Source organism: Delphinus delphis, chromosome 3, assembly GCF_949987515.2.
Source record: "Delphinus delphis chromosome 3, mDelDel1.2, whole genome shotgun sequence".
NCBI lineage: Eukaryota > Metazoa > Chordata > Mammalia > Artiodactyla > Delphinidae > Delphinus > Delphinus delphis.
The window spans coordinates 117792272-117817504 of record NC_082685.1 but is presented as its reverse complement, the minus strand read 5'-3'; the positions used below and the strand labels follow the sequence as shown (position 1 = coordinate 117817504).

The 25233-nt window shown below is 40.7% G+C and overlaps 1 protein-coding gene across 5 annotated transcripts in view; it reads right to left on the bottom strand.

Moving 5' to 3' along the window:
• The window catches only part of CCDC125 (coiled-coil domain containing 125), a 31982-nt gene extending 11027 nt beyond the window's left edge, over positions 1–20955 (bottom strand). For 2 of the 5 annotated variants that reach the window (XM_060009378.1, XM_060009381.1), the window contains exons 1-7: positions 20307–20657; positions 12689–13032; positions 9905–9966; positions 8309–8395; positions 7280–7357; positions 6527–6612; positions 2706–2788 (exon numbers count right to left, since the gene is read on the bottom strand). In XM_060009378.1, coding sequence (XP_059865361.1) covers positions 2706–2788; positions 6527–6612; positions 7280–7357; positions 8309–8395; positions 9905–9966; positions 12689–12998 — 706 coding nt within the window. In that variant the 5' untranslated portion in view covers positions 12999–13032; positions 20307–20657. Of the gene's footprint in view, positions 1–2705; positions 2789–6526; positions 6613–7279; positions 7358–8308; positions 8396–9904; positions 9967–12688; positions 13033–20306; positions 20658–20732 lie in introns of those variants that run through there. The other 3 variants (XM_060009380.1, XM_060009382.1, XM_060009379.1) reach the window with 2 other exon arrangements.
• Between the last annotated feature and the right edge of the window lie 4278 nt (positions 20956–25233).

Here is a 25233-nt window from a genome sequence, read left to right as displayed (position 1 = left end):
CAACATCGTTCTCAATGGTGAAAAACTGAAACCATTTCCTCTAAGATCAGGAACAACACAAGGTTGACCACTCTCACCACTATCATTCAACATAGTTTTGGAAGTTTTAGCCACAGCAATCAGAGAAGAAAAAGAAATAAAAGGAATCCAAGTCAGAAAAGTAAAACTGTCACTGTTTGCAGATGACATGATACTATACATAGAGAATCCTAAAGGTGCTACCAGAAAACTACTAGAGCTAATCAATGAATTTGGTAAAGTAGCAGGATACAAAATTAATGCACAGAAATCTCTTGCATTCCTATACACTAATGATGAAAAATCTGAAAGAGAAATTAAGGAATAACTCCCATTTACCACTGCAACAAAAAGAATAAAATACCCAGGAATAAACCTACCTAAGGAGACAAAAGACGTGTATGCAGAAAACTATAAGACACTGATGAAAGAAATTAAAGATGATACAAACAGATGCAGAGATATACCATGTTCTTGGATTGGAAGAATCAACATTGTGAAAATGACTATACTACCCAAAGCACTCTACAGATTCAATGCAGTCCCTAACAAACTAACAATGGCATTTTTCACAGAACTAGAACAAAAAATTGCAGAATTTGTATGGAAACACAAAAGACCCCAAATAGCCAAAGCAATCTTGAGAAACAAAAACAGAGCTGGGGGAATGAGGCTCCCTGACTTCAGACTATACTACAAAGCTACAGTAATCAAGACAGTATGGTATTAGCACAAAAACAGAAATATAGATCAATGGAACAAGAGAGAAAGCCCAGAGATAAACCCATGCACCTATGGTCACCTTATCTTTGATAAGGAGGCAAGAGTATACAATGGAGAAAAGACAGCCTCTTCAATAAGTGGTGCTGGGAAAACTGGACAAGTACATGTAAAAGGATGAAATTAGAACACTTCCTAAAACCATACACAAAAATAAACTCAAAATGGATTAAAGACCTAAATGTAAGGCCAGACACTATAAAACTCTTAGAGGAAAACAGGCAGAACGCTCTGACATAAATCACAGCAAGATCCTTTTTGACCCACCTCCTAGAGAAATGGAAATAAAAACAAAAATAAACAAATGGGACCTAATGAAACTTAAAAGCTTTTGCACAGCAAAGGAAACCACAAAGAAGACAAAAAGGCAACCCTCAGAATGGGAGAAAATATGTAAAAACAAAGCAACTGACAAAGGATTAATCTCCAAAAAAATATACAAGGAGCTCATGCAGCTCAATATCAAAAAAACAAACAACCTGGACTTCCCTGGTAACACAGTGGTTAAGAATCCGCCTGCCAATGCAGAGGACACGGGTTTGATCCCTGGGCCGGGAAGACCCACGTGCCATGGAGCAACTAAGCCCGTGCACCACAACTACTGAGCCTGTGCTCTAGAGCCCATGAGCCACAACTACTGAAGCCCAGGCGCCTAGAGCCCGTGCTCCGCAACAGGAGAAGCCACTGCAAGTGAGAAGCCCGTGCACTGCAACGAAGACGCAATGCAGCCAAATTAATTAATTAATTAAATTAAAAAAAAAAGAATCCAAAAATGGGCAGAAGACCTAGATAGACGTTTCTCCAAAGAAGATATACAGATTGCCAACAAACACATGAAAGGATGCTCAACATCACTAATCATTAGAGAAATGCAAGTCAAAACTACAATGAGGTATCACCTCACACCAGTCAGAATCATCAAAAAATCTACAAACAATAAATGCTGAAGAGGGTGTGGAGAAAAGGGAACCGTTTTGCACTGTTGGTGAGAATGTAAATTGATACAGCCACTATGGAGAACAGTATGGAGGTTCCTTAAAAAACTAAAAGTAGAACTACCAGATGACCCAGCAATCCCACTACTGGGCATATACCCTGAGAAAACCATAATTCAAAAAGAGTCATGTACCACATGACTTTGCAGTACCACATTGCAGCTCTATTTACAACAGCCAGGACATGGAAGCAACCTAAGTGTCCATCGACAGTTGAATGGATAAAGATATGGCACATATATACAATGGAATATTACTCAGCCATAAAAAGAAATGAAACTGAGTTATTTGTAGTGAGGTGGATGGACCTAGGGTCTGTCATACAGAGTGAAGTAAGTCAGAAAGAGAAAAACATATACCGTATGCTAACACATATATATGGAATCTAAAAAAAAAAAAAAACAGTTCTGATGAACCTAGGGGCAGGACAGGACACAGACGTAAAGAAGGGACTAGAGGACACGGGGAGTAGGAATGGTAAGCTGGGACGAAGTAGAGAGTAACACTGACATATATACACTACCAAATGTAAAACAGATAGCTAGTGGGAAGCAGCTGCATAGCACAGGGAGATCAGCTCGGTGCTTTGCAACCACCTAGAGAGGTGGGATAAGGAGGGTGGGAGGGAGATGCAAGAGGGAGAGGATATGGGGATATATGTATACATATAGCTGATTCACTTTGTTATACAGCAGAAACGAACACAACATTGTAAAGCAATTATACTCCAATAAAGATGTTAAAAAAAAAACCTAACTGATGCATTTCTTCTCTTTTATCCTTAAAATATGTTACTTCAAAATATTAGCACTTTGTCTATTGATATTTTGTTCTTAACATAGGACATTCTATATAAAACTGATCTTTTAACATAGTATTTTTAAAGAATTATTAAAATACCACTCTACTTACTTGTATTTTCAGACTTGAGCATTTTAATTTCTTCTGTTTTCAGTTTCAAAGTTTCTTTGAGGACTGCATTTTCACAATTTAGCCTGGAAAAAAGTACCCTCCAAGTAACTAAAACATTAATACTTTGTAGGTGAATGAGAATATTTAATCCCATAATTAGAACACGAAAACTCTAATATAATTTTTCTTACATCAAAACAGTCTAGAATTTATATATGTAATAAAATAAAAATTTAAAGGAGTGTGGTTAGACTTTGAACTTACTCTTAACCCTTCTGTATACTTAGCTGAGAAAGTATGAGAACCAGAAATACCTCTAAGTCATCTATTTTGAACATTCATTCTCTTTACTAAAGTTTCAATCAAGTTAATAACCATTTGAACACCAACTACATGCTTAGGTCACCTTCCAAAATTTGCATAAAAAGATACATAGGGAGGTACAAACTTCCAGTTGTAAAATAAGTAAGTCCTGGGGATGCAATGTACAGCATGAAGCCTGTACATAGCTAACAATTATTGTACAGTATTTGAAAGCTCCTAAGAGAGTAGACCTTAAAAGTTCTCAACATAAGGAAAAAACTGTAATGATGTACGTCAATGAATATTAACTAGATTTATTGTGATGATCATTTTGCAACATATACAAATATCAAATCATTATATTGTACATCTGAAACTAATACACTGTTATATGTCAATCATACCTCCATTTAAGAAAAAGATACATAGGGAGCTTTATCTATTGAATGAAAATTGGAATTACTTACAAGAGTTCCTAAATTGCCCACCATCGGGACTTCCCTGGTGGTGCAGTGGTTAAGAATCCGCCTGCCAATGCAGGGGACATGGGTTCGAGCCCTGGTCCGGGAAGATCTCACATGCCGCAGAGCAACTAAGCCCACAAGCCACAGCTACTGAGTCCACGTGCCACAACTAGTGAGCCCACGTGCCACAACTACTGAAGCCCACACACCTAGAGCCCATGCTCCGCAACAAGAAAAGCCACTGCAGTGAGAAGCCCATGCACCACAACGAATAGTCCCCACTCTCAGCAACTAGAGAAGGCCTGCACGCAGCAATGAAGACCCAACACAGCCAAAAATAAGTAAATAAATAAATTTATAAAGGGAAAAAAAAAGGTGCTTTATTCCTCAAGGGCTATAGACATTGCTTGAGAAACTGATTTCAGGTTTTATTAATTTGTAGGTAATTCATGGAAAGGGAATGTCTTAGATTTACATTTTTTGTTTTTTAGATATAACTGACATATTACATTAGTTCAGGTGTACAACACAATGACTCAACACCTGTACATATCACAAAATGTTCACCACAATACAGTCAACATGCGTCACATACATAGATACAGAATATTTTTTTTATGATGTGAACCATATTTCACTTTTAATTGAGAAACTTTAACTTCGTGACCACCGTTTTAATGATACGAGGCCTGTCCCAAGCACAGCATGTAATATTCCCTAGGAATATCACGTCTTGATAGGTATTTTATTTAAAGTTATAAATTAGACCAGATGATCTGGTGACCGTTTTTAATTACAATTCAGGCTAAATTTAATTCAGGCTAAAAACAAAACTGTAAACAAATATGGAACTCTAGTTAATGGGTTTGATTTTACAATGGTATGTATTAGCAATTCTAAAGTTACTTTCTGTACAGTCTGTGATGGAACAAATAAGTAAACATACAGGGTAACTGGAGCCAGGTGTCTCCTTGTGGGACTTACAAATGCAGAGAGGGGCAAGGCTAAGATGAACCCTGTGGTGGTGGTCTGCAATTGGAGATATGAGTATGATCTCATTGATACGTGACAGATACATACATACATAAATGATAAAGAGACAGGTAGATAGATGATAAATCGATGACACAGAAAGACAGATAGATAGATGTATATATATGTGTGTCTGCATCTGTGTATTTTCCAGCTCTGTCCTCTGAGAGGAACTTCACGCAGTGAATCCTCAGTAGTAATGAGCACACCTAGCACACTCAGATCTTGATTTCTAAACACCATTCCCCATTAAAAGGAACTGCTGCTCCTTGAAGAGATACCTAATATTGTAGGCATACTGGCCTAGAATATCTTGTACCAGGAAGCAAGAAAGTGCTCAAAGAAAAATAAACGTCAAAAAGTCACAGGAACACCTGTGCCTGATGGGGCTCCCACTGACCGAAGTTGGAAAATTTTAAGCATCAAAAGAAATTATGGTAGTAATAGCTTTTAACCCACTGAATAATGCAAGAATCCTTGAATCCGTATTGGTATAAACAAACGAGAAGGAAAAACTCTTTTTTGCAGTAAAATGCCAACATACAAATGTAGAAGGAAGAAGGGAATTAGAAAATTACCATTTGGCAACATTGTAGTAATAATTGCTTCAGGTAGAATATCAGTGGATACAAAAACGAGTGGGTGAAAAGTCTGCTGAGTCACAGTATAGTTACGTAACTTTCAAGTATCTCTCCACAAGATGCTTATTAATTACAAGGGGAAAAACAGTGACTTAATAGTGGAGAATGAGGGCAGACACCATACCTTAACCAAGTGATCAAGATTCACATCCTAGGAATAGGACAAATCAGCACCACATGCCTCCTGATGTGATGGACTAAGAATACATTGCTTCAGTGGTAATACTGCCCAAAATGCACAACCCAATTCAAGCCAGAAGCATCAGATACCCTCATTGTAGGATATTCTATAAAATAATGGGTCTGTCCGCCTCAAAATAATGTAAAGGTTACAAAAGATAAACACTGAAGAACTGTTTCAGATTAAAGGAGACTAAAATTTAGACATGACAACCAAATGCAACATGTGGTTCTGGACTGGTCCTGAACAGGGGAAATTGTTTTTTCTCTTTTGCTCTAAGAACATTATTAAGATAGTTGGTAATATAAAGAATAATATAACATTATTAAGATAATTGGTAATATAGCTGGCACATTAAATAATAGTATTGGGTTAAGGTCTTGATTTTTGTAACTATATTATGTTATAAACGAGAACGTCCCTTTTAAAAAAAAATACAAACTGAAGTATTTAGAGTAACGGGACCCTATAATATGCACAATGGTTCAGAAAATATTACCTCTATATTTATGTATTTAACTACAAAGAGAGTGAAAGAAAGGAAAAAAGAATGATAAAGTAAATGTGATAAAGAGTTAAAATTTGGAGAATCTCGGTGAAAGATATATAGGAGTTGTTCTATTCTTACAACTGTTCTGTAAGTCTTCAATTATCTCAAATTAAGAGTTAAGAAGTAATAAATTTTAAAATTAGGTACTAAAGCCATCTATAACCCCAGATACCAAATCAATTTCTCAGTGATTAAATTATAGCATATTCATAAGGTCAAAGCTATTAAATAAATTCACACTAATACAAGAGTTGCTCAAAAGACTGAAAAAACAGTGCAAGGCTAAAATAACTTGGGAAACATGGTTCTTAAACTGTATTTTAATATACAGTTTATACTAGTTTTTAAAGAAAGAAAATTAACAGTAACAGTAAAATATGGAACTGGTAAGTGGGTAAGCAATATGAATCTTATTTTATTTATTTTTTTTTTTGGCTGTGCCACGTGGCTTGCAGTATCTTAGTTCCCCGACCAGGGATTAAACCCAGGCCATGGCAATGAAAGCACCAAGTCCTAACCACTGGACAACCAGGGAATTCCCTGAATTTTATACTTAGTGTGCTCAAAAAAGAAGAAAGCCTAAGCTACATTTGAATTATACACAGTTTAAAAATTTCCAAAGAAAAATTATGGAATAATAATATACAAACCTGTCATATCTTTGGATCCAAGATTCCTCTATATTTTTAAATCTATTGCGATCAAATTCTATTTCCCACTGCAAGGCATTTATTTCCTATAGAAAAAAATAGCACTTTCAAGGAAATTACTACAAATAAATCATTTCATGACTTTTGAATATCTGAAATAAATCATTTAGTCACTTCACAGAAATAGGTTAAAGACAAAAAACTAATTACTGCTCAAAAAGAGTCTATGATGTTTATAAACACATATGACATGCCTCTTTAGCACTCAAAAAGCTTTGCTGAAGCTTACTTATTATAGGGAACATTTCAAATTTGTTGCCCTGAACCTAGATTTCTCATTGTCCCCAACCCATGCAGACCCCAACATATACTCCTGGAAGTCTGAGCCCAGGACACTCCCACCAAGGGAGAGTAAAACAGGAATAGGAAGATGACCATCTAGGGTGATTCTTAACTACCTTTTTAGTGAAGATGAGATGATCAGAAAGAGGCAGGCTCTGCAGGGCAAGCAGGAGAAGAAAAATAGGAAAAGAAGAAAAACAGGAAGTGTCGATTTGGCAGGCTTAGCCCATGTGACAATCTGTTTTGGATTATAAGCTCCAAAAGGGAAGCGACTGTATGAAGTTGAAGTACACCTAGCAGAGGGTATGCACAAATGACATATCCACTGGTACGGTGATTTTTAAGGGAATTCTATTTGAAAGCTTATTGAATTGAACAAGTCTACACTATACGCTATATGTGGTCAAATACCTTCTCCAAGGATCTCTTTTGTTCCACAGTTTTTTGAAGCACTGCCTGGGTATGACTTGTGGCTTTGCCAAATATTGCCTAAGAAAAATAAAGATTGTAACAGTATAAATTAAATTTCCAATCACCCTTATATGCAAGGTGAAGTTCACATTTTTATTTTAAGACAGTAGAAAAGTACCTTGAGATGAGATTCCCACAGAGACCTTTTGTATAGAGTTTGATAGTTCAAAAGTCAGAAGATCTTGGTTTGGTTCTTTCCCAATGAACGTGAGAATGAATGAATGGATTTCACACACAAGGACATGTACATGAACATTCATAGCAGCATTATTCATAATAGCCCAAAATACCTATCAACTGGTAAATGGATAAACAAAATGTGGCATATCTATATAATGGAATATTATCTGGCAATAAAAAAGGAAGAAAGCACTGACACATGCTACAACATGCATGAACCTTCAAAATACGCTAACTATAAGAATCAAGAGGCAAAAGAATCTAGACATATACTGTATGGTTCTATTTATGAAACAGAAAAGGCAAAGCTATAAAGCAGAAAGTAGATTAGTGGTGGCTGGGGATGGGAATGGGAATAACTGCTAATGGGTAAGAGGTTCCTTTTTTGGGGTGATGGAAATGTTCTAAATTAAGTTGTGATGATAGTTACACAATTCTAATTTTAGTAAAAATAAATTGCTTAAAACAAGTGAAATTCATGACGTTAAGTTATATCTTAATAAAGCTGTTTTAAAAATCTATAGCTCAAAAAAAAAAAACTATATTAAACACTGATGCTTTTATTTTAAAAGCTATAACCAGGGAGTTCCCTGGTGGTCTAGTGTTCAGGATTCGGCACTTTTACTGCCATGGCCCGGGTTCAATCCCTGGTTGGGGAACTGAGATCCGGCAAGCTGTGCAGCATGGCCAAAAATATAAAAATAAAATTAAATTAAAAAATAAAAGATAAAACCATACTACCTATCATTGGAATGTGTACCTGATGAAAGTGTAAAAGTAACTTCTTACATTGCTTTGAAGAATTCTCAATGCTTCCTCTTTACCTTCAAGATGTCTTTGAGATGCCTCAAGTTCAGTTTTCAAAATTTCTACCTCCTGAGGAGAAAAATACAATTAGTCTTCCTATCTGTGAGATATGCAACCCCAAATGATCAATTTAGACAGTCTACATTTAAGTTCAACATTCACTTTGACTCAAAGTGCTCTGACCTTACAAAATAAGTGGAAATTCCTCCAGGCTTTATAAGTGGACCAGACATGCTGAAACTGAGATGCTTGCTGTCAGGTGCCAGTTATGACTAAAAGCCCAAATCTTTTGCTTTTACCCATCTAGGCCACACACACAGTTAATAATTTGGAGGAAAAGCTTTAGACCACATAAAATAAGAACATGATCAGCTACACAGGCTACAGTAGCTATTATAGGTAGAACCATGCCCCCCATCCCAAAAGATATGCTCAAGTCCTAACCCCTGGTACCATAAATTCGACCTTATTTGGAAATAGGGTCTTTGCAGATGTAATTAATGTCATACTAGATTACAGTAGGCCTCAATCCAATGACTGGTGTGACACAAGCCAAAGGTTGTTGGCGGCAACCGCCAGAAGCTAGGAGGTGGTAAAGGATTCTCCTCTAGACCCTTCAGAGGGAACGTGGCCCACATCTTGATTTCAGACCTCTAGCCGCCATAGCTGAGAGAGAATTGATCTGCTCTTTTTTTTTTTTTTTTTGCAGTACGCGGGCCTCTCACTGTTGTGGCCTCTCCCGTTGCAGAGCAGAGGCTCCGGTTGCGCAGGCTCAGTGGCCATGGCTCACAGGCCCAGCCGCTCCGCGGCATGTGGGATCTTCCCGGACCGGGGCACGAACCCGTGTCCCCTGCATCGGCAGGCAGACTCTCAACCACTGCGCCACCAGGGAAGCCGCGATCTGCTCTTTTAAGACACCAGTTTGTCAGGGCAGCCCTAGGAAACCAGTAGAGTAGCGGTCACCAGAAGAGATACAAAGGCACAGTAAGGGAGTTCCCTGGCGGTCCAGCAGTTAAGACCCCATGTGTCCACTGCAGGGGGCCTGAGGTTCGACCTCTGGTCGGGAAACTAACATCCCACATGCTACGGCCAAAACAAAACCCAAAAAAACAAACAAAAAAACCAAATGGACACTAAGACGGGCTTTCTGTTCCTGAAAGGACAAGCACCCTCACAGAAACTCCAACTCCCAGCAAGATGGATGGTCTCCTCAGACCCCCTGGGGTACTTTCTAGTCCTCTGACTTCAAAGAAGTTCAATTAAGTCAGGTTATTTCAAGTCACACATACTGGGAAGACAGATGGAAGGGAGTGATTATTTTCTCCAGGAGGAGATTAGCGAAATAAGTTGGAAAGGAGAACAGGAGGGCATGTTTATACGAACAGCCTTTCGGAGAGATGAGGCGACGAAGCCACTGAGATGCGGAGGCCAGTTGGAAGCTATGAGCTTGACAGTGTGGACCGAGAATCTCTGGAAAGCCAACAGTTGACTTCCATACCATGTTAGTAATACTTACACAAAATATCTATCAGTGGACTTTATTCACATGAGAATTTGTATGTTAGCCAGAGGACCTACCTCTAAAGTTTCCTGAAGACGTTGCCTTAATTCCACATTTGACAACTCTGAATCAGAATCTACTAGAGGGAAAAAAAAATTAAATATTTTCTTTAGCTAGTTAAATACGGGACATTTGTTTACAAAATATCAAATACAGCCTTTCCCTAAATTGAAACGAGAAAATAACTGTAATAAACCAAATGACGATAAAAACAGACAGCTTAGAACATTCCACAAATGAAAAGACACATACTTTTGAATCGAAAGACTCTTAAAAAAAAGGACTCTAAAATAACACTGTTGTTAATGAATTGGTGACTTACTATATCCAAACACAGTATTAATGAATGTTGGTGAGTAAAGTAAATAAATCTTGGTGTTTGGCTTAAGCCTGATCAATATCGTGATATGAATATCTAAGAAATAACCTGAATTTAATTTCTTTCCAAGGAGAATCACTAGAGGTCTCCAGTAACTTCAATTATTCTCTCCTTAATGGGATCGATCAACTGAGACATTAATCTGGGCTTCCCAGGAACTTCATTTACATTGCAGTTTCACTGGCAATAGAAAAACATTGAAGTGATAAATTATAGCAAGAGAACAGGAAGTAAAAAGAAGCAAAAAAATTTAGAAAGAATATTTTGAAGGACATTAAAAATTTCTCAAAACAATTCTTTTCTTTGCTATTCTGAACTTTCATCAACATGACAGTAACCAAGGGAAAACCTAAGTCATGTTTTTACTCTGATAATTCAGGGTTCCAATGAGGGACAAAAGTGACATTGTGGAACTTCCCTGGCGGTCCAGTGCAGGGGGCATGGGTTCAACCCCTGGTTGGGGAACTAAGATCCTGCATGCAGCATGGTGTGGCCAAAAATAAAAAAATAAATTAAATTTTTTAAAAAGTAACACTGGGTTGACAATGACAAGTTCTATTCTATTAACACCTGTGGTAGGCAGAATAATGGCCCCCAAAGATGTCCACATCTTAATCCCAGAACCTGTGAATACCTAGCAAAAAGGATTTTGCAGGTGTGATTAAATACTTGGAGATAGAAGATTATTCTGGATTACCCAGGTCCTTATAAATGAAAGAAGGAGGCAGGGGAGTCAGTATCAGCATGAGGCAGCGGGAGAAGTGGCTGTGAAGACGGAGGAAGGGTACCACGGCCAGGGAAGGCAGCCTCTAGAAGGTGGAAAAGACAAGGGGGCGGGTTCTCCCCTAGAGCCTCCAGAAGGGAGGCAGCCATGCCAACACCGTGATTTTAGTCCAGTGAAACCTGTTTTGGATTTTTGACCTACAGAACTGTAAGAGAATAAAATTTATGTTGTTTTAAACCATTAAATTTCTGGTAATTCGGAAACTGCCTATTTGCAAGAGGAAACTAACACAATATTCTCACCTAGGATCAAGTCAACTTTGATAAAAAGACAAAAGTTGATAACTCAAAAAATATAGGAGCTCATACCATTACTATTACTTCTTGTTTATATCCCAGTAGTTTCCTCACATTTTTGTAAAGGCATCTTAGCATAATGTTCAATTTTCAACATCTTGCTTGCAAAACAGTACCCATCCTCTATGCATGATAAGGACTTGGAAGAAGAATATATAAATAATCCCATCCTAATTTCAAGAAGGATTTTGAAGGACAGAGATGGATCCCCAGCTGCACCATGTTTTCGTAAATCTGAAATGTTTCTTAAATTATTTTCATGTTGTTCTAATTGTGTTTGTTCCACTTTGGTGGGGAAGTTTTACAATGTGGATTACAAAAGATTCAGCCACACCAGAGCTGTACCTCAGTGCAGGCTGGGACTCATCCACCAGTTCCGGGTCACTTCGCAGTTGTAACATTCTATCACAATATGATTCTGAATTTTATTCTCTCCTTAGTGTACAGCACAATTTATTTTTACTTATGATAAATTAATTTTGTTTTGAGAATTTTATGACATCCCTAAAACAACCTGAAGCCTGTGTGTTCTGCCTGTAACACTCCTTCCCCAGATGAGCATCAGGCTTGCAGTGCTCCAATGTGACCTCTCTTTTTGTGGTATGCGGGCCTCTCACTGTTGTGGCCTCTCCCATTGAGGAACACAGGCTCCAGGCGCGCAGGCTCAGCGGCCATGGCTCACGGGCCCAGCCGCTCCGTGGCATGTGGGAATCTTCCCGGACCGGAGCACGAATCCGCGTCCCCTGCATCGGCAGGGGGACTCTCAACCACCGCGCCACCAGGGAAGCCCAATGTCACCTCTCTTGACCTGTGCCTCAAACAGCAGCGCCCTAGACCCTCCACTCACTCACTGTCTTTTCATGTACCACTGCCTGATGTTACATAGCTGTTGATTTGCAGGTTTATTTTCTGTCTGCTCTACCAGAATGTGAACTCCATGACATTAGGGCCTTTGACTATTTTATTTACTGATGTTATTCCCAGAGTTTGGTACTGTGCTGGGCACCTAACAGGTACCCAATAAATGTTTGTTGAATAAGACAAAAAAAGAACAAATGAAGTATACCACTACTTCACAAGAAAAGCAAGGTAAGTAATTACTTATTGATATAACTAACATATATGTATTGATGCAGAATAATTACTGTACTTCACAATTTGTATAATACGTGCAGACAGAAACATCACTTTTACCATCACCAATCAACCTCTAGAGGTGAATGAAGATAAATTTCTAAAATCCACGATGGTGACCCATCTTCATGTGTTGGGAGGCGGAGAGCATTGGTAAAATCCACAGGGCAGAAAAGAGAAGGAGAAAGAGGATGCTGGGCATTCTTACCAGTGCTACTTTGTCGGCCGTGACAGGGAATCTGGGGTCCTTCCGGGTATGTATCATGCAAGCTCTTATGCTTGGAATACTGAAAAACGGCACTGTTTCTTTCTTCCCCATTTCTTGAAAACGGGGGAGGACTGAAGGCCTTTCCATCTGATCTTTTTCTAGATGTAAATACATGTGAAACTTGCACTTCATAAATGCCGCCGGGCCTTCTTCTGAGGCCATACCCTAAATCGCCTTCTGCCATGTCATCGTCCTCTGCTTCCCAGGCCTGCCCCTCTGCCTCACTCGGCGGCCTCGCCTCCATGCTCATCAGCCACGTGCCGCCGTAGGGATAAACACGTTATCTGCAGTTAAGAGAAAACAGGAGTTAAAAAGCCGTCAGTATAATCCAGGTTGGGTTTGCCAGGGAAGAAAAGTTCCTTCCTGTATTTTGCAGGCACAGCCAGCAATGCACAAGCACACAGATGCCCCTTGCAATCCAACTGAAGCAGTTTGACATTTCAGGACTTTTTGGGTAAGAAAAGATCTGACTCCTTATTTCCAAGGAAACAGGAAAGACTTTTACTGAATCCAATAATCTGCTGATCAGGATAAAGCAGATCAGGCTTTGCCAAGGAAAAAGAACGCCCCTGACAAACAAGCTTACAAAGGAAAGGGATCAGTTTTCACAAGCCGAAGGGCTGTATAAAATTCAGAAGAGTCCCTGAAAACCCAGCTTCCAATGACTAAGACCATCTTGCCTCTGTTCCTCACAACGCTTTTTCTACTTCAGGTGCTCAAGGCCCTTACGCTCTCTCCTACGGCTCTACTTGGTTCATTTTCTATTTCTGTGCAGATACGATTAGGAGAGGTTTTGTCGGGACAGTGACAGATGGAGGGAAGAAGGTCCCCCCCATCGTCCCTCTCTTTCTCTAACCATGCCACACCTGTGTTCAAAATCCTCCAGTGTTTCTCAGCACAGAGTAAAAGTCAAAGCCCTTCCAATGGCGAGGGGCCCCAAGCTCACCTCTGCCCCGTACCCTCACCCTGGCCTCCCCAGCCTCCCTGGTATTACTGACCGAGCCAGGCATTCCTGCCCCAGAGCTTCGAGTTCCCTCTGCCTGGAACATTCTTCCCCCAGCCAGATGCACAGCTGGTTCCTCACCTCCTCGGGTCTTTCCTGCAGCGTCACCCTCTCAGCGTGGCCTTTCCTGACACCCCACCTAAAACTGCCAACTCCTCTTCACTATCCCACTTCTCTGCTTGACTTTTCTTCTTGGCATTTATGACCTTCTAACATACCCCTCTATATTTTACTCATTTTTCAAAGCACACCATTTAAAGGGGGAAAGCAGTACACTTGGGAGCCTAGGGAAGCAGAAGGTGGCTCTGGCCTGCCTGTTACGCTTCTCAAAAGGTAGTGCGACCTGGACATTTCCTCTACCAGAGCCCAAACCCGCTCCCGAGGGCCCGATGTGGAATGCAAGCTCCACAGGGTAGAGATTTTGGTCTGTTTGGATCACAATGCATGCCCAGTGCCTACACAGTTATCTAAGACGTGATCAGTGCGCAACAGTACTTTTAAATAAGTGGATAAAGGGAGAAAGGAATAAACAAACAAACTGAGGGACTTCCCTGGCGGTCCAGTGGTTAAGACTGTGCTTCCACTGCAAAGGGCGCAGGTTTGATTCCTGGTAGGGGAACTAAGATCCTGCATGCCTCAAAGTGCAGCCAAAATAAATAGATAGATAGGTAGATAAATCAATTAATTAAATAAATAAAACCAATAAACTGAAATACTTGCCTGGGGTGAAAAACAAAACAGCCACCTCTGTAAGGCTCCACACCGGATAACCTGGGGCTAACTCCAGATAAAAATGCCCTACAGAGGGCTTCCCTGGTGGCGCAGTGGTTGAGAGTCCCCCTGCCGATGCAGGGGACACAGGTTCGTGCCCCAGTCCGGGAAGATCCCACATGCCGCGGAGCGGCTGGACCCGTGAGCCATGGCCGCTGAGCCTGCGCGTCTGGAGGCTGTGCTCCGCAACGGGAGAGGCCACAACAGTGAGAGGCCCACGTACCGCAAAAAAAAAAAAAAAAAAAGCCCTACAGAGAAATGCCCATCACTGAGCAACCCCCCCACCCCGTGTGGAGCCCACTGTGGGCACCTACCTGGTGACAGTGTCCACCTGTTGGCTGCAGAGCACCGGAAATGCTCAGCCTTGTCCCTCCGGTACAAGGGCAGTGAAGAGGGACTTTCACCACTAGCCATTTCAAAACAGCTGCTTTGCTGAAGGTATTTAGAAATATTTCATCCTTTTCTCAAGATTCATTTTTTTTTAAAAAAAAAAAGGAAAATAAACACATCTGAAATCCTTTCTAAATATCCTGCTGTTTAAGTAATTGCTTACCAGGACATTCAAAAATAATTAAATCTCAGTCTTGTATTTTTGCTTAAGTCTCTCTCTTAGTCTCCCACTTTTAAAACCACACAAAGATGCCAAATAAATCTATCATGTTTGAAGGGGTTTCTGTTATTTTTAGGGTCAAGGTACCATACACTTTCAATGTTTAAAAACAAAGGCCCTTAAAAAATTAAAAAACAGGGGCTTCCCTGGTGGCGCAGTGGTTGAGAGTCCGCCTGCCGATGCAGGGGACACGCGTTCGTGCCCCGGTCCGGGAGGATCCCACATGCCGCAGAGCGGCTGGGCCCGTGAGCCATGGCCACTGAGCCTGCGCGTCCGGAGCCTGTGCTCCGCAATGGGAGAGGCCACAGCAGTGAGAGGCCCGCGTACCAGTAAAAAAATATATATATATATACCAAAAAAAAAAAAAAATTAAAAAACAAAACAAAACAAACAAAGGCCCTTAAAAATTTTAGAGAGATACATTATAAAAGAAGATACTTGGAGAGTTCCCCAGTGGCCTAGTGGTTAGGATTCCAGACTTTCACTGCCGGTGCCCGGGTTCAATCCCTGGTCGGGGAACTGAGATCCAGCCATAAAGCGCAGCCAAAAAAAAAGGAAGAAGAAGATACATAGATGGAAAGAGGCTCGATATCATTCATCAAGGAATTATAGATTACAATTACAAAAAACTACAATGAGATTCCACCACGTACCACTGTCAATTCCAGGTGTTGCCAAGGATGTGGACACCCAAATACACGGATGGCAGGAGTATAAGATGGTACAAACACTGTGAAAAAGTCTGACAGTTTCTTTCAAACAAGTGACCCAACAACTGCATTCTTAAGCTTTACCCATGAGAAATGAAAACATGTGTTCATACAAAGATGTGTGCATGAATGTTCAGAGTATTATTCAAATTAGCCAAAAAACTGAAAACAATCCAAATGTCCATCAACAAGAAAATGGACAAATTGTGGTAGTCCACACACAGAATATATTCAGTAATAAATAATACATTTCTGATATATGCAATAATGTGGATGAATCTTACATTATGCTAACAGAAGAACCATGTATTGTATGAAATCCAGGCAAAACAACAGATCAATGGTTACCTGGGGTGGGAAGGTTGGCTTCAAAGGGCATGAGGGAACTTTTCTGGGGTGATGAAAAAGTCTTGTATGTTGACTGGAATGATGGTCTGTCAAAACTCATTAAACCATATACTTACAATGGTACATTTTATTATATGTAAATTATACCTCAATAATATATTAAAATATTTTTAAAAACAGAAAAAAAATAAGACCTTTTAACTGGATTAGGCGAAAAGACGAGAAGTGTGTTAATCAGCTGTGTCCTCCTAGAAAAGAAAATGATTAAACTGGATGCCTTAAATTGGCAACAACTTGGGCTTCCCTGGCGGCGCAGTGGTTGGGAATGCGCTTGCCAATGCAGGGGACACAGGTTCAAGTCCTGGTCCGGGAAGATCCCACGTGATGCGGAGCAACTAAGCCCATATGCCACAACTACCGAGCCTGTGTTCTAGAGCCCGCGAGCCACAACTACTGAGCCCACACGCCTAGAGCCCGTGCTCCGCAACAAGAGAAGCCACCGCAATGAGAAGCCCGTGCACTGCAACGAAGAGCAGCCCCGCTCACCACAACTAGAGAAAGCCCAAGTGCAATAAGGAAGACCCAACATGGCCAAAAATAAATAATAGATTAATTAATTAATTTCAAAAATTGGCAACAACTTTTAAGCCATGATCTAATAACAGCTAGCACTTGTTGCTTGCTTTCTGTGTGCGAGGCACTATTCTAAGTGCTCTACTTAGATTATTCTATTTAATCTTCACAAACACTTTACAAGACAATACTATTGTTGTTTAAGTCTAGACAATTACACTGAAGTACAGAGAGGTTAAATAACATAGCTAAAAAGAGAGAGAGCCAGATTCTGAATCTAGACCCCTCACGTCAGAGATACTGTTAGACTCTTAGCCACTGCTTTCTATCTTTCAGAGAACTTCAATGAGATTAACATCAGAGTAAACCAAGTTTCTATTATTTATGATATCAAGTAAAACTGAGAGTAAAAGTCTAAAATAGCTAGTTTGGCAACACTCAACAAAGTATATTGGACTCATTTTTTCCCAAAATTTTTATGAAATCATCTTGGTTCCTCTACAAGTTTATTTCCTAAATAAGTTTGTCTAGGGACTTCCCTGGTGGTCCAGTGGGTAGGACTCTGTGCTCCCAATACAGGGGGCCTGGGTTCGATCCCTGGTCGGGGAACTAGATCCCGCACATATGCTGCAACTAAGAGTTCGCATGCTGCAACTAAGAAGTCTGCGTGCCGCAACTAAGAAGCCCTCATGCCACAAGAAGATCCCACATGTTGCAACTAAGACCCGGCGCAGCCAAAATAAATAAATAAATAAATAAATAAATTTTTAAAAATGTTTGTCTATTTTTATTTGTCAAGGTTGATAGGATATTACTTACTGAATCAAAGACTAATCCCTAAGAGGCTGTATTTTACCTCTAGTGCAGCCTCCTGCCTCTGTTAAGAAGGGCGTGGTCAGGGTCTGGTAGCCAACAGTGAAGAAAACAGAATTGGTCAACGCAAAGGAAAAAAGCAATAAGAGGAAAGAGTAAGCAATCACAGGATCAGCTAAGAATATTTTTCAATGTGCCACATATATTCAGGTGTCACAGGTACACCTTCCTACTGTTCAGAGTTGAACAAAATGAGCTTTCACATGGTCTAATGCTCTAGTGTTTTTTAAAATGTAACTTTGGGAATTGTTGGCTGTGTACTCTCCCACTGTTATATACTAATTATATAGTAATATTAATAAGTAATGCAGTCGGGACTTCCCTGGTGGTCCAGTGGTTAAGACGTGACTTTTGGAACACATTTCTTCTAAGAAAGGGGAAAAAAGTTGAAGTTACTAACATTCCATTCAACCAGTTTTGGGTTTTTTTGGGTTTTTTTGCGGTACACGGGTCCCTCACTGTTGTGGCCTCTCCTGTTGTGGAGCACAGGCTCCGGACCCGCAGGCTCAGCGGCCATGGCTCACAGGCCCAGCCGCTCCGCAGCATATGGGATCTTCCTGGACCGGGGCGCGAACCCGTGCCCCCTGCATCGGCAGGCAGACTCTCAACCACTGCGCCACCACGGAAGCCCCATTCAACCAGCTTTAAATGCATTCAAGGCTGACAACCAAGGAGGCAGCAGGATGTGTGACAGAGAAGGGCCCTGACCCAGAAGGCCTGGGTTCAAATCTCACACCACCACGTGCTGCTCTGTGATCCTGGACAAGTCATTTAATCTCTCAGAGCCTATTTTAGGATTTCCAAAATGGCTTTAAGCATAACTACTTTATAGGGGTATTTTGGACACTATCAATATATTTGAAATCAATGTTCATTAATATGAATTTGAGTATTAGTTTCTTCATTTGTCAAGTCAGGGGACTGGATAAGATTCTTCTGTTCTTTAGACCTCTAAAATTCTGGCTCTATAGCAGCATTTTCCAAAGTGTGCCCCATGGAACCCTGGCTCTATGGACTATTAGGTGTTGCTAGAAATAAAAAGGTCCTTCTGGTCTTATTATGGGTGTCTTCTTATGCCAGCCCAAGCATACATGACTTGCCCAAAATTACACAGGCAGTGGCAGGGCCAGAACTAGAATCCATATCCCTGGCTCCTGGCCCACTTGGGAATGGCGACTGAATGAACAGACTACAGACCGTGAGCACACAATCTTCTACTCTTCCATTACAACAACTCTGAAAGTGACGTGTATCTTCCTAATTGCTAAATCTAAGATCTAGCCTCATTCCTCAGGCTCCTGCGCTTCTGCAGAAGCTGTGATGCTACTGACTCACCATGTCCAAGTCCCCCGGCCCACCTTCATTCCTCAACCCCATAGGGATCCCTGACTGGCTCCTACCTGCCCACTCAGACTCCTTTGCCTCTTCCTGTCCCTTCTGTATATGTTTGGCTTCCACTCCTGAAAACTCTTAAAATACACATCCCCAGCTCGATATCCTGCCAGGATTTCAAACACAGCTTGTTCAAAAACAAATGCATTACCCTCCCCACTGCCACCCCAGGTCTCCTGCTGAGCCCTCTGTTTCTGCAAACCCATCAATCACGCTCCAAAACATCCAGGGCCAAAACTTTGGGATTTGGAGTTTTTTCCTTTTTCTTCTTTTCAGTGCCTTCAGTTGCCAAGTCCTCTAGGTCCACAAAATCTCCCCAAACCATGTCCTTCTTTGCATATCAACTTCACAGCCCCGGATGAACTTCTTTTACTTCTCCTGGGCTAAACCAATACTTCCCTAACTGATCTACTCCAAGCCATTGCTGCCAACTCAGTCATCTGCAAGCACAGATCCAATGATGCCCCTCTCCTGCCCAAAAACATTGCATAGCTCCCATGGTATATATGATTAAAGTAGGTGTCACCTTGTTTTCCACAACGTAACCAGTTTTCACTTCCTGTGCCATCTGCCAGTATTCCCTGGGCATGCTCTGTGCTTCCGTGGAAAAGGGATTGTACCTGCTCCCAGGCCCCCTCAGCCTGGTCTCGTTAAAGCCTCTGCCGGAGCCATTGTCCACCCAGAATGCTTTCTCCTCTCAGGCCCTCCTCAGTTCATGACAGCCACTCCCTCCAGTAGCCCTCCTGACTCCCCTGGGCCAGATGTGCTTTCTTCTACCTCTGAGCCCTCCTAGCTCTGCGTTGTATCCTTCTAATAGTCCGTATTTCCTACCTGACTTGCTTTTTTATCACACACGGCCCTACTACTGTAGGGAATGAGTGTCTCTCATTTACTTGCGCATAACAGGTGTTCCAGAGACACTTAATGGATGGAATTGAAAAAGAAAACAGATTCCTGCCCGGAAAACTTGAACTAGAAGCATCCACCCCCACTAGCCAGACAACTACTTCCTTAGCAAACAAGTTGATCAAACAGACACGTAATTCCTGTCAGGCTTGGCAAAAAAGGAACTGACTTCAGCCCTTTCTGTAAACAGTGATCTGCAGCATACCGCTGTAGGATTTTGTTTAAATTTTAATGTTAAAATAATTTTAGATTTACAGTAAGTTGCAAAGATAGTACAGTGAGCTCCTGTATGCTCTCTACCCAAATTCCTCTAATGCAATATTAGAGTACATTTATCAAAAATAAGAAATTAACATTGATACACGCACTTACCAAATACTTTATCAGGATTTCCCCAGTTTCTCTACTGATGTTCTTTTTCTGTTCTAGGATCCAATCCAGGATACCACATTGCATTTACTGCGCTGTAGTTTTAAGGCTCATAATTAGCAGAAAAATATAGAAAAAATAATAATAAAGGAGGAGATGAGAGAGGTAGAAAGAGTCTTTCAAAATCTATTCCTTATTTCTACAATATAAGATGAGGACATTCAACTAGCAAGAGCGTTAGAAGGAGCCAGTTTACCAGCTTGTACATAACCTGCGGAGCTTCTCGAATTTGCGCAGCCCCGCCCGGGGGTCTGGCCCCGGACCCTCTCCACTGTCCTTGGCGGGTGAGGAACCGAGAGCAGGTCTAAGTGAGCTGGACCCCGGCCGCCTCGCGCCGCCCCCGTCCCTCCGCCCCCTGAGCGCGCTCACCTGAGGCCGAGACTCCACGCTGCGCTGGCCGCCGTCCCTCCAGCCACGTGACCGCGCTGCGCGGCCCCCACCGGAAAAGCGGGCGTGGCGGCCGGGGGCCCGACACCGCCCCCTGGCTCTGCGCCAGAGCCGGAGTTCACATGGTTAGGGGACGACGCAGGTAGCTCTGTCTGACTTAGACCCCGGTAACGTGACCAGCTGTGCGTAACCGAGTTTTAAATAATAGCTCGAGACCTAGAAAAACAGGGCGAGGCAGTGCGTGCGTCAGTGAAGGTAAAATTAGCTGGTTCAAATATTAAGCGTCTAGGAATCGAGTAAGAGAAAGATGGAGCTGAGCTGGAGCGGCGGCTCTTGAAAAGCAGGCTTTCAGAGCTAAGGAATGAAGGGGCCTTGTAGGCCAGAGGAGCTGCTGGGGCAAAGGCCAGGCAGTGGGAAGGAGCCAGAGGGCAGGGCCTGGTGGGCCTGGAAAGCTGCTATACGGGCCACCCATTCCTGTGAATATACGGCGAAGGGCCCTACCTCCCTTTAACCCCTCCCAAAACGTGCTGGGTCATTAGCTTCACCTGGTGCAATGATTTTGGTATTATTCCCTAATACCCAACATCCTTGAAATAACTGAAGGAATTTTGTAGTGGTCAAAAACTTGACCAGATTTAATGATTACTCTGGATTAGAAATAAACTAATGCCATAGAAAATTCAGTTAACAATGACATTAAGAAGAAAAAAAGGGAATTTTATTAGGGCCAAACTGAGGATTATAACCCAGAAGACAGACCCTCAGAAAGCCCTGAGAACTGTTCCACTTGTTAGAAGTCTAAGACACAGTTATATCCGTTTTCAAGACGGAGGATCTTACGTGGAAATGACATACTGATATTTTACATAAGGTTCACCAAAGATACATAGCCCAGGTAAGCACGTGGAAAGTGAGCAACAAGGCACCATGACCCCCTACAGAGCTGCGCTTCTTTTAGGAAGTTACATGGCTAGCATCAGAAGAAAGGGAAAAAATTGATCTCTACGGTGGAGCATGCGCTTGTATCTTTGGGGAGCTCTGGTTAATGTTTAATGCAGATGCACGTGCACATTAGGGAGGGAGGAGGCCCAGAGGGACACACAGAGAATTTTATGTTTAACTTTTCTTGTTCTGCCTTAAAGGATACATTTTATTTCATCACTAGTAAACCGTTTTCTCGCAGTAACAAGCTTCTTAATCTTCCTCTTCTGCAAATCCATAACCATCCATTTCCCCAAAGTAAAGATACCTAGATATGAAGAAAACGAGACTTAGGACTGAGGCTTTAATTTCTCCTGATTATGAGCATACTAGAAGCTCAGGGATTTAGATTACCATAAAAGATCAATATGTTTATAACTTTAAAGCCAGTTTGCCTGCTGTCTTGTTTAGTGTGATGAGCATGTTCAGTAGCTTTACAAACCCCAAATAATTTTTCTTCACTTAAAATTGTGACTTAACTATTTAAAATAGCAGTCTTTAAAATTTTTCAAGTCTCTCCCCTAAAAAATAACTGTTTTCTTTGTCAGAACTTCTCCAGAATGCAGAACTTTGATTGCATGCATATAAAATTTATTATGAAACATTTTGAAGTACTGTGGTATGCAGTTAAGTTTGTGGTTTATTTTTGTGTGTATGGAGGTACATCATTTGTTGAAAGATTATTATTTCCCCCATTGATTTGTCTTTGCACCTCCATCAAAAATTGCCCCTATATGCGTGGGTTTATTTCTGGACTCTATTCTGTTCCACTGATATGTGTTCATCCTTCCACCAATACCACACTGACTTACTTTACTCTTTATAGCAAATCTTTAAATCAGTTACTGTAAGTCTTTTAACTTTGTTCTTTTTCATCATTGGTTATTCTGGTTCCTATATATTTCCATATAAATTTTAGAATCAGCTTATCAATTTTTACTTTAAAAGAGTATGCCGGAGGGCTTCCCTGGTGGCGCAGTGGTTGAGAGTCCGCCTGCCGATGCAGGGGACACGGGTTTGTGCCCCGGTCCGTGAAGATCCCACGTGCCGCGGAGCGGCTGGGCCCGTGAGCCATGGCCGCTGAGCCTGCGCGTCCGGAGCCTGTGCTCCGCAATGGGAGAGGCCACAGCAGTGAGAGGCCCGCGTACCGCAAAAAAAAAAAAAAAAAAAAAAAAAAAAAGAGTATGCTGGAACCTAAGTGTCCATCGATAGATGAATGGATAAAGAAGATGTGGCACATATATACGATGGAATATTACTCAGCCATAAAAAGAAATGAAATTGAGTTATTTGTAGCGAGGTGGATGGACCTAGAGTCTGTCATACAGAGTGAAGTAAGTCAGAAAGAGAAAAACAAATACCATATGCTAACATATATATATATGGAATCTAAAAAAAAAAAAATGGTTTTGAAGAACCTAGGGGCAGGATAGGAATAAAGACGCAGATGTAGAGAATGGACTTGAGGACACCGGGACGGGGAAGGGTAAGCTGGGACGAAGTGAGAGAGTGGCATGGACTTATTAATACTACCAAATGGAAAATAGCTAGTGGGAAGCAGCCGCATAGCACAGGGAGATCAGCTTGGTGCTTTGTGTCCACCTAGAGGGGTGGGATAGGGAGAGTGGGAGGGAGACTCAAGAGGGAGGAGATATGGGTATATATGTATATGTATAGCTGATTCACTTTGTTATAAAGCAGAAACTAACACACCATTGTAGAGCAATTATACTCCAATAAAGATGTTTAAAAAAAAAGTATGCTGTGATTTTCCTTGGGATTGAATTTATAGATCAATTTGGAGAAAACTGACATGTTAATAATATTTATGAGTCTTGAAATTCATGAACATGGTATATCCATCCATTTGGATCTTTGATTTCTCTCATTTGATTTTCTGCATGCAGATCTTGCACATATTTTGTTAGATTTATACCTAAGTATGTAATGCTTTTTGGTTCTATTGTAAATGGTATTGTTGTTTTAATTTCCAGTTGTTTGTCACTACTATATGGAAATGCAGTTGATTTTTGTGTATTGGTCTTGTATCCTGTGACCTTGCTAAGGTCAGTTATTCATGTAGCTTTTGTGTGGTTTCTCTTTGGAATTTCTGCATAAATAATCATGTTAATTGAGAATAGCTTATTTATTCCTTTCAGCTCTTTTATTTTCTTGCTTAATGCACTGGACAGGATTTCCAGGACGACCAATTTGCTTTTTATTTGCTAGTCTTGCTTAACAAATTATATTTTTCTAATCTCCCCTTCCATAAAAATAAACCCCTTAAAAAATAAACCTCTAGATGTATTTCAGGGGCCTGTGAATCTTTGAAAAATATAAGCAACATTTTATGTTAGTACGTATATCTGTATTTCCTTGGAGGAAGTGGGTTCATAGCTTACATCGGACTGCCAAAGGGATTTATGTCATCAAAAGGATTAAGGAATAAATTTTAAGTAAAAGCACAGGTATAATTTTCATGATCTTGTTTTTCACATATGCAGCAACCAAAGTTATTAAGAACAGTGTTTTTTGTTTTTGTTTTTACTTTGCCCTCTCCCCTGTTGATAGGAAAGAATAAATATTTCTCTGCAGTTTTGAACCCTATCACTTTTGTGTTAAAGATAAACACGAATTTAAATGTTGGTAGGGATTGGTGGTAGGACATGCTTAGAATGCAGAAGAAATACAGCTCAAGTAAGGCCAATACCTTATTTCAAAGCCCGCAAAAATAAAAATATAACAAGAAGGGCATGAGGGGAAAAAATGACTAGTTATCCACATATCAAAGCTTATTATCTTAAGACACTCTTGAGAAACTGAATAAATCACGTTAAGAAGTCTCATTTAAAGAAATATAAAATGATTCAAAATTTGCCACACTTTTATCTCCTTCAGTTTGGTTTAAATCAGCCTATTTAAACAAAAAGTTAACAAGTAGGTTTGGATAAAACCAGAGACAAACAGTAAATAGGATTATTTTTAAGACCTTTTTCAAGCAACTATAAGATGTTAAAGCATTGTCACTAGTTTCACATGAAAACCTAGGGCTGAAATTAATAAGTATATTAATATTTTTAAGATTCTCATAATGTATTAGATTCCATTATTTCCTTTCTGTTGAAGGAAAATCTTTATTATTATGAGCCCATGTTAGTGTTAGGATGGATAATTATTAGCAATCAGTTGACAAGCAAGAGAATTTAGTGAATCCCTGTAGTGAAAAGAATATTGTCTTTTCAAAACAGCCATTAGTGGGAATTCCCTGGCGGTCCATTGGTTAGGATTCCATGTTTCCACTGCAGGGTGCGTGGGTTTGATCCATTGTCAGGAAACTAAGATCCCACAAGCCACGTGGCCAAAAAAAAAAAAAAAAAAAAGCAGCCTAATACTACTAAAAATAACAACAAACACATATATCGTGCTTAGTATGTGTAAAGCACTGTTTGTTTCGTCCTTATAGTAGTCCTCTGAAGTAGTAGTTGTCCTCATTCTATATTTG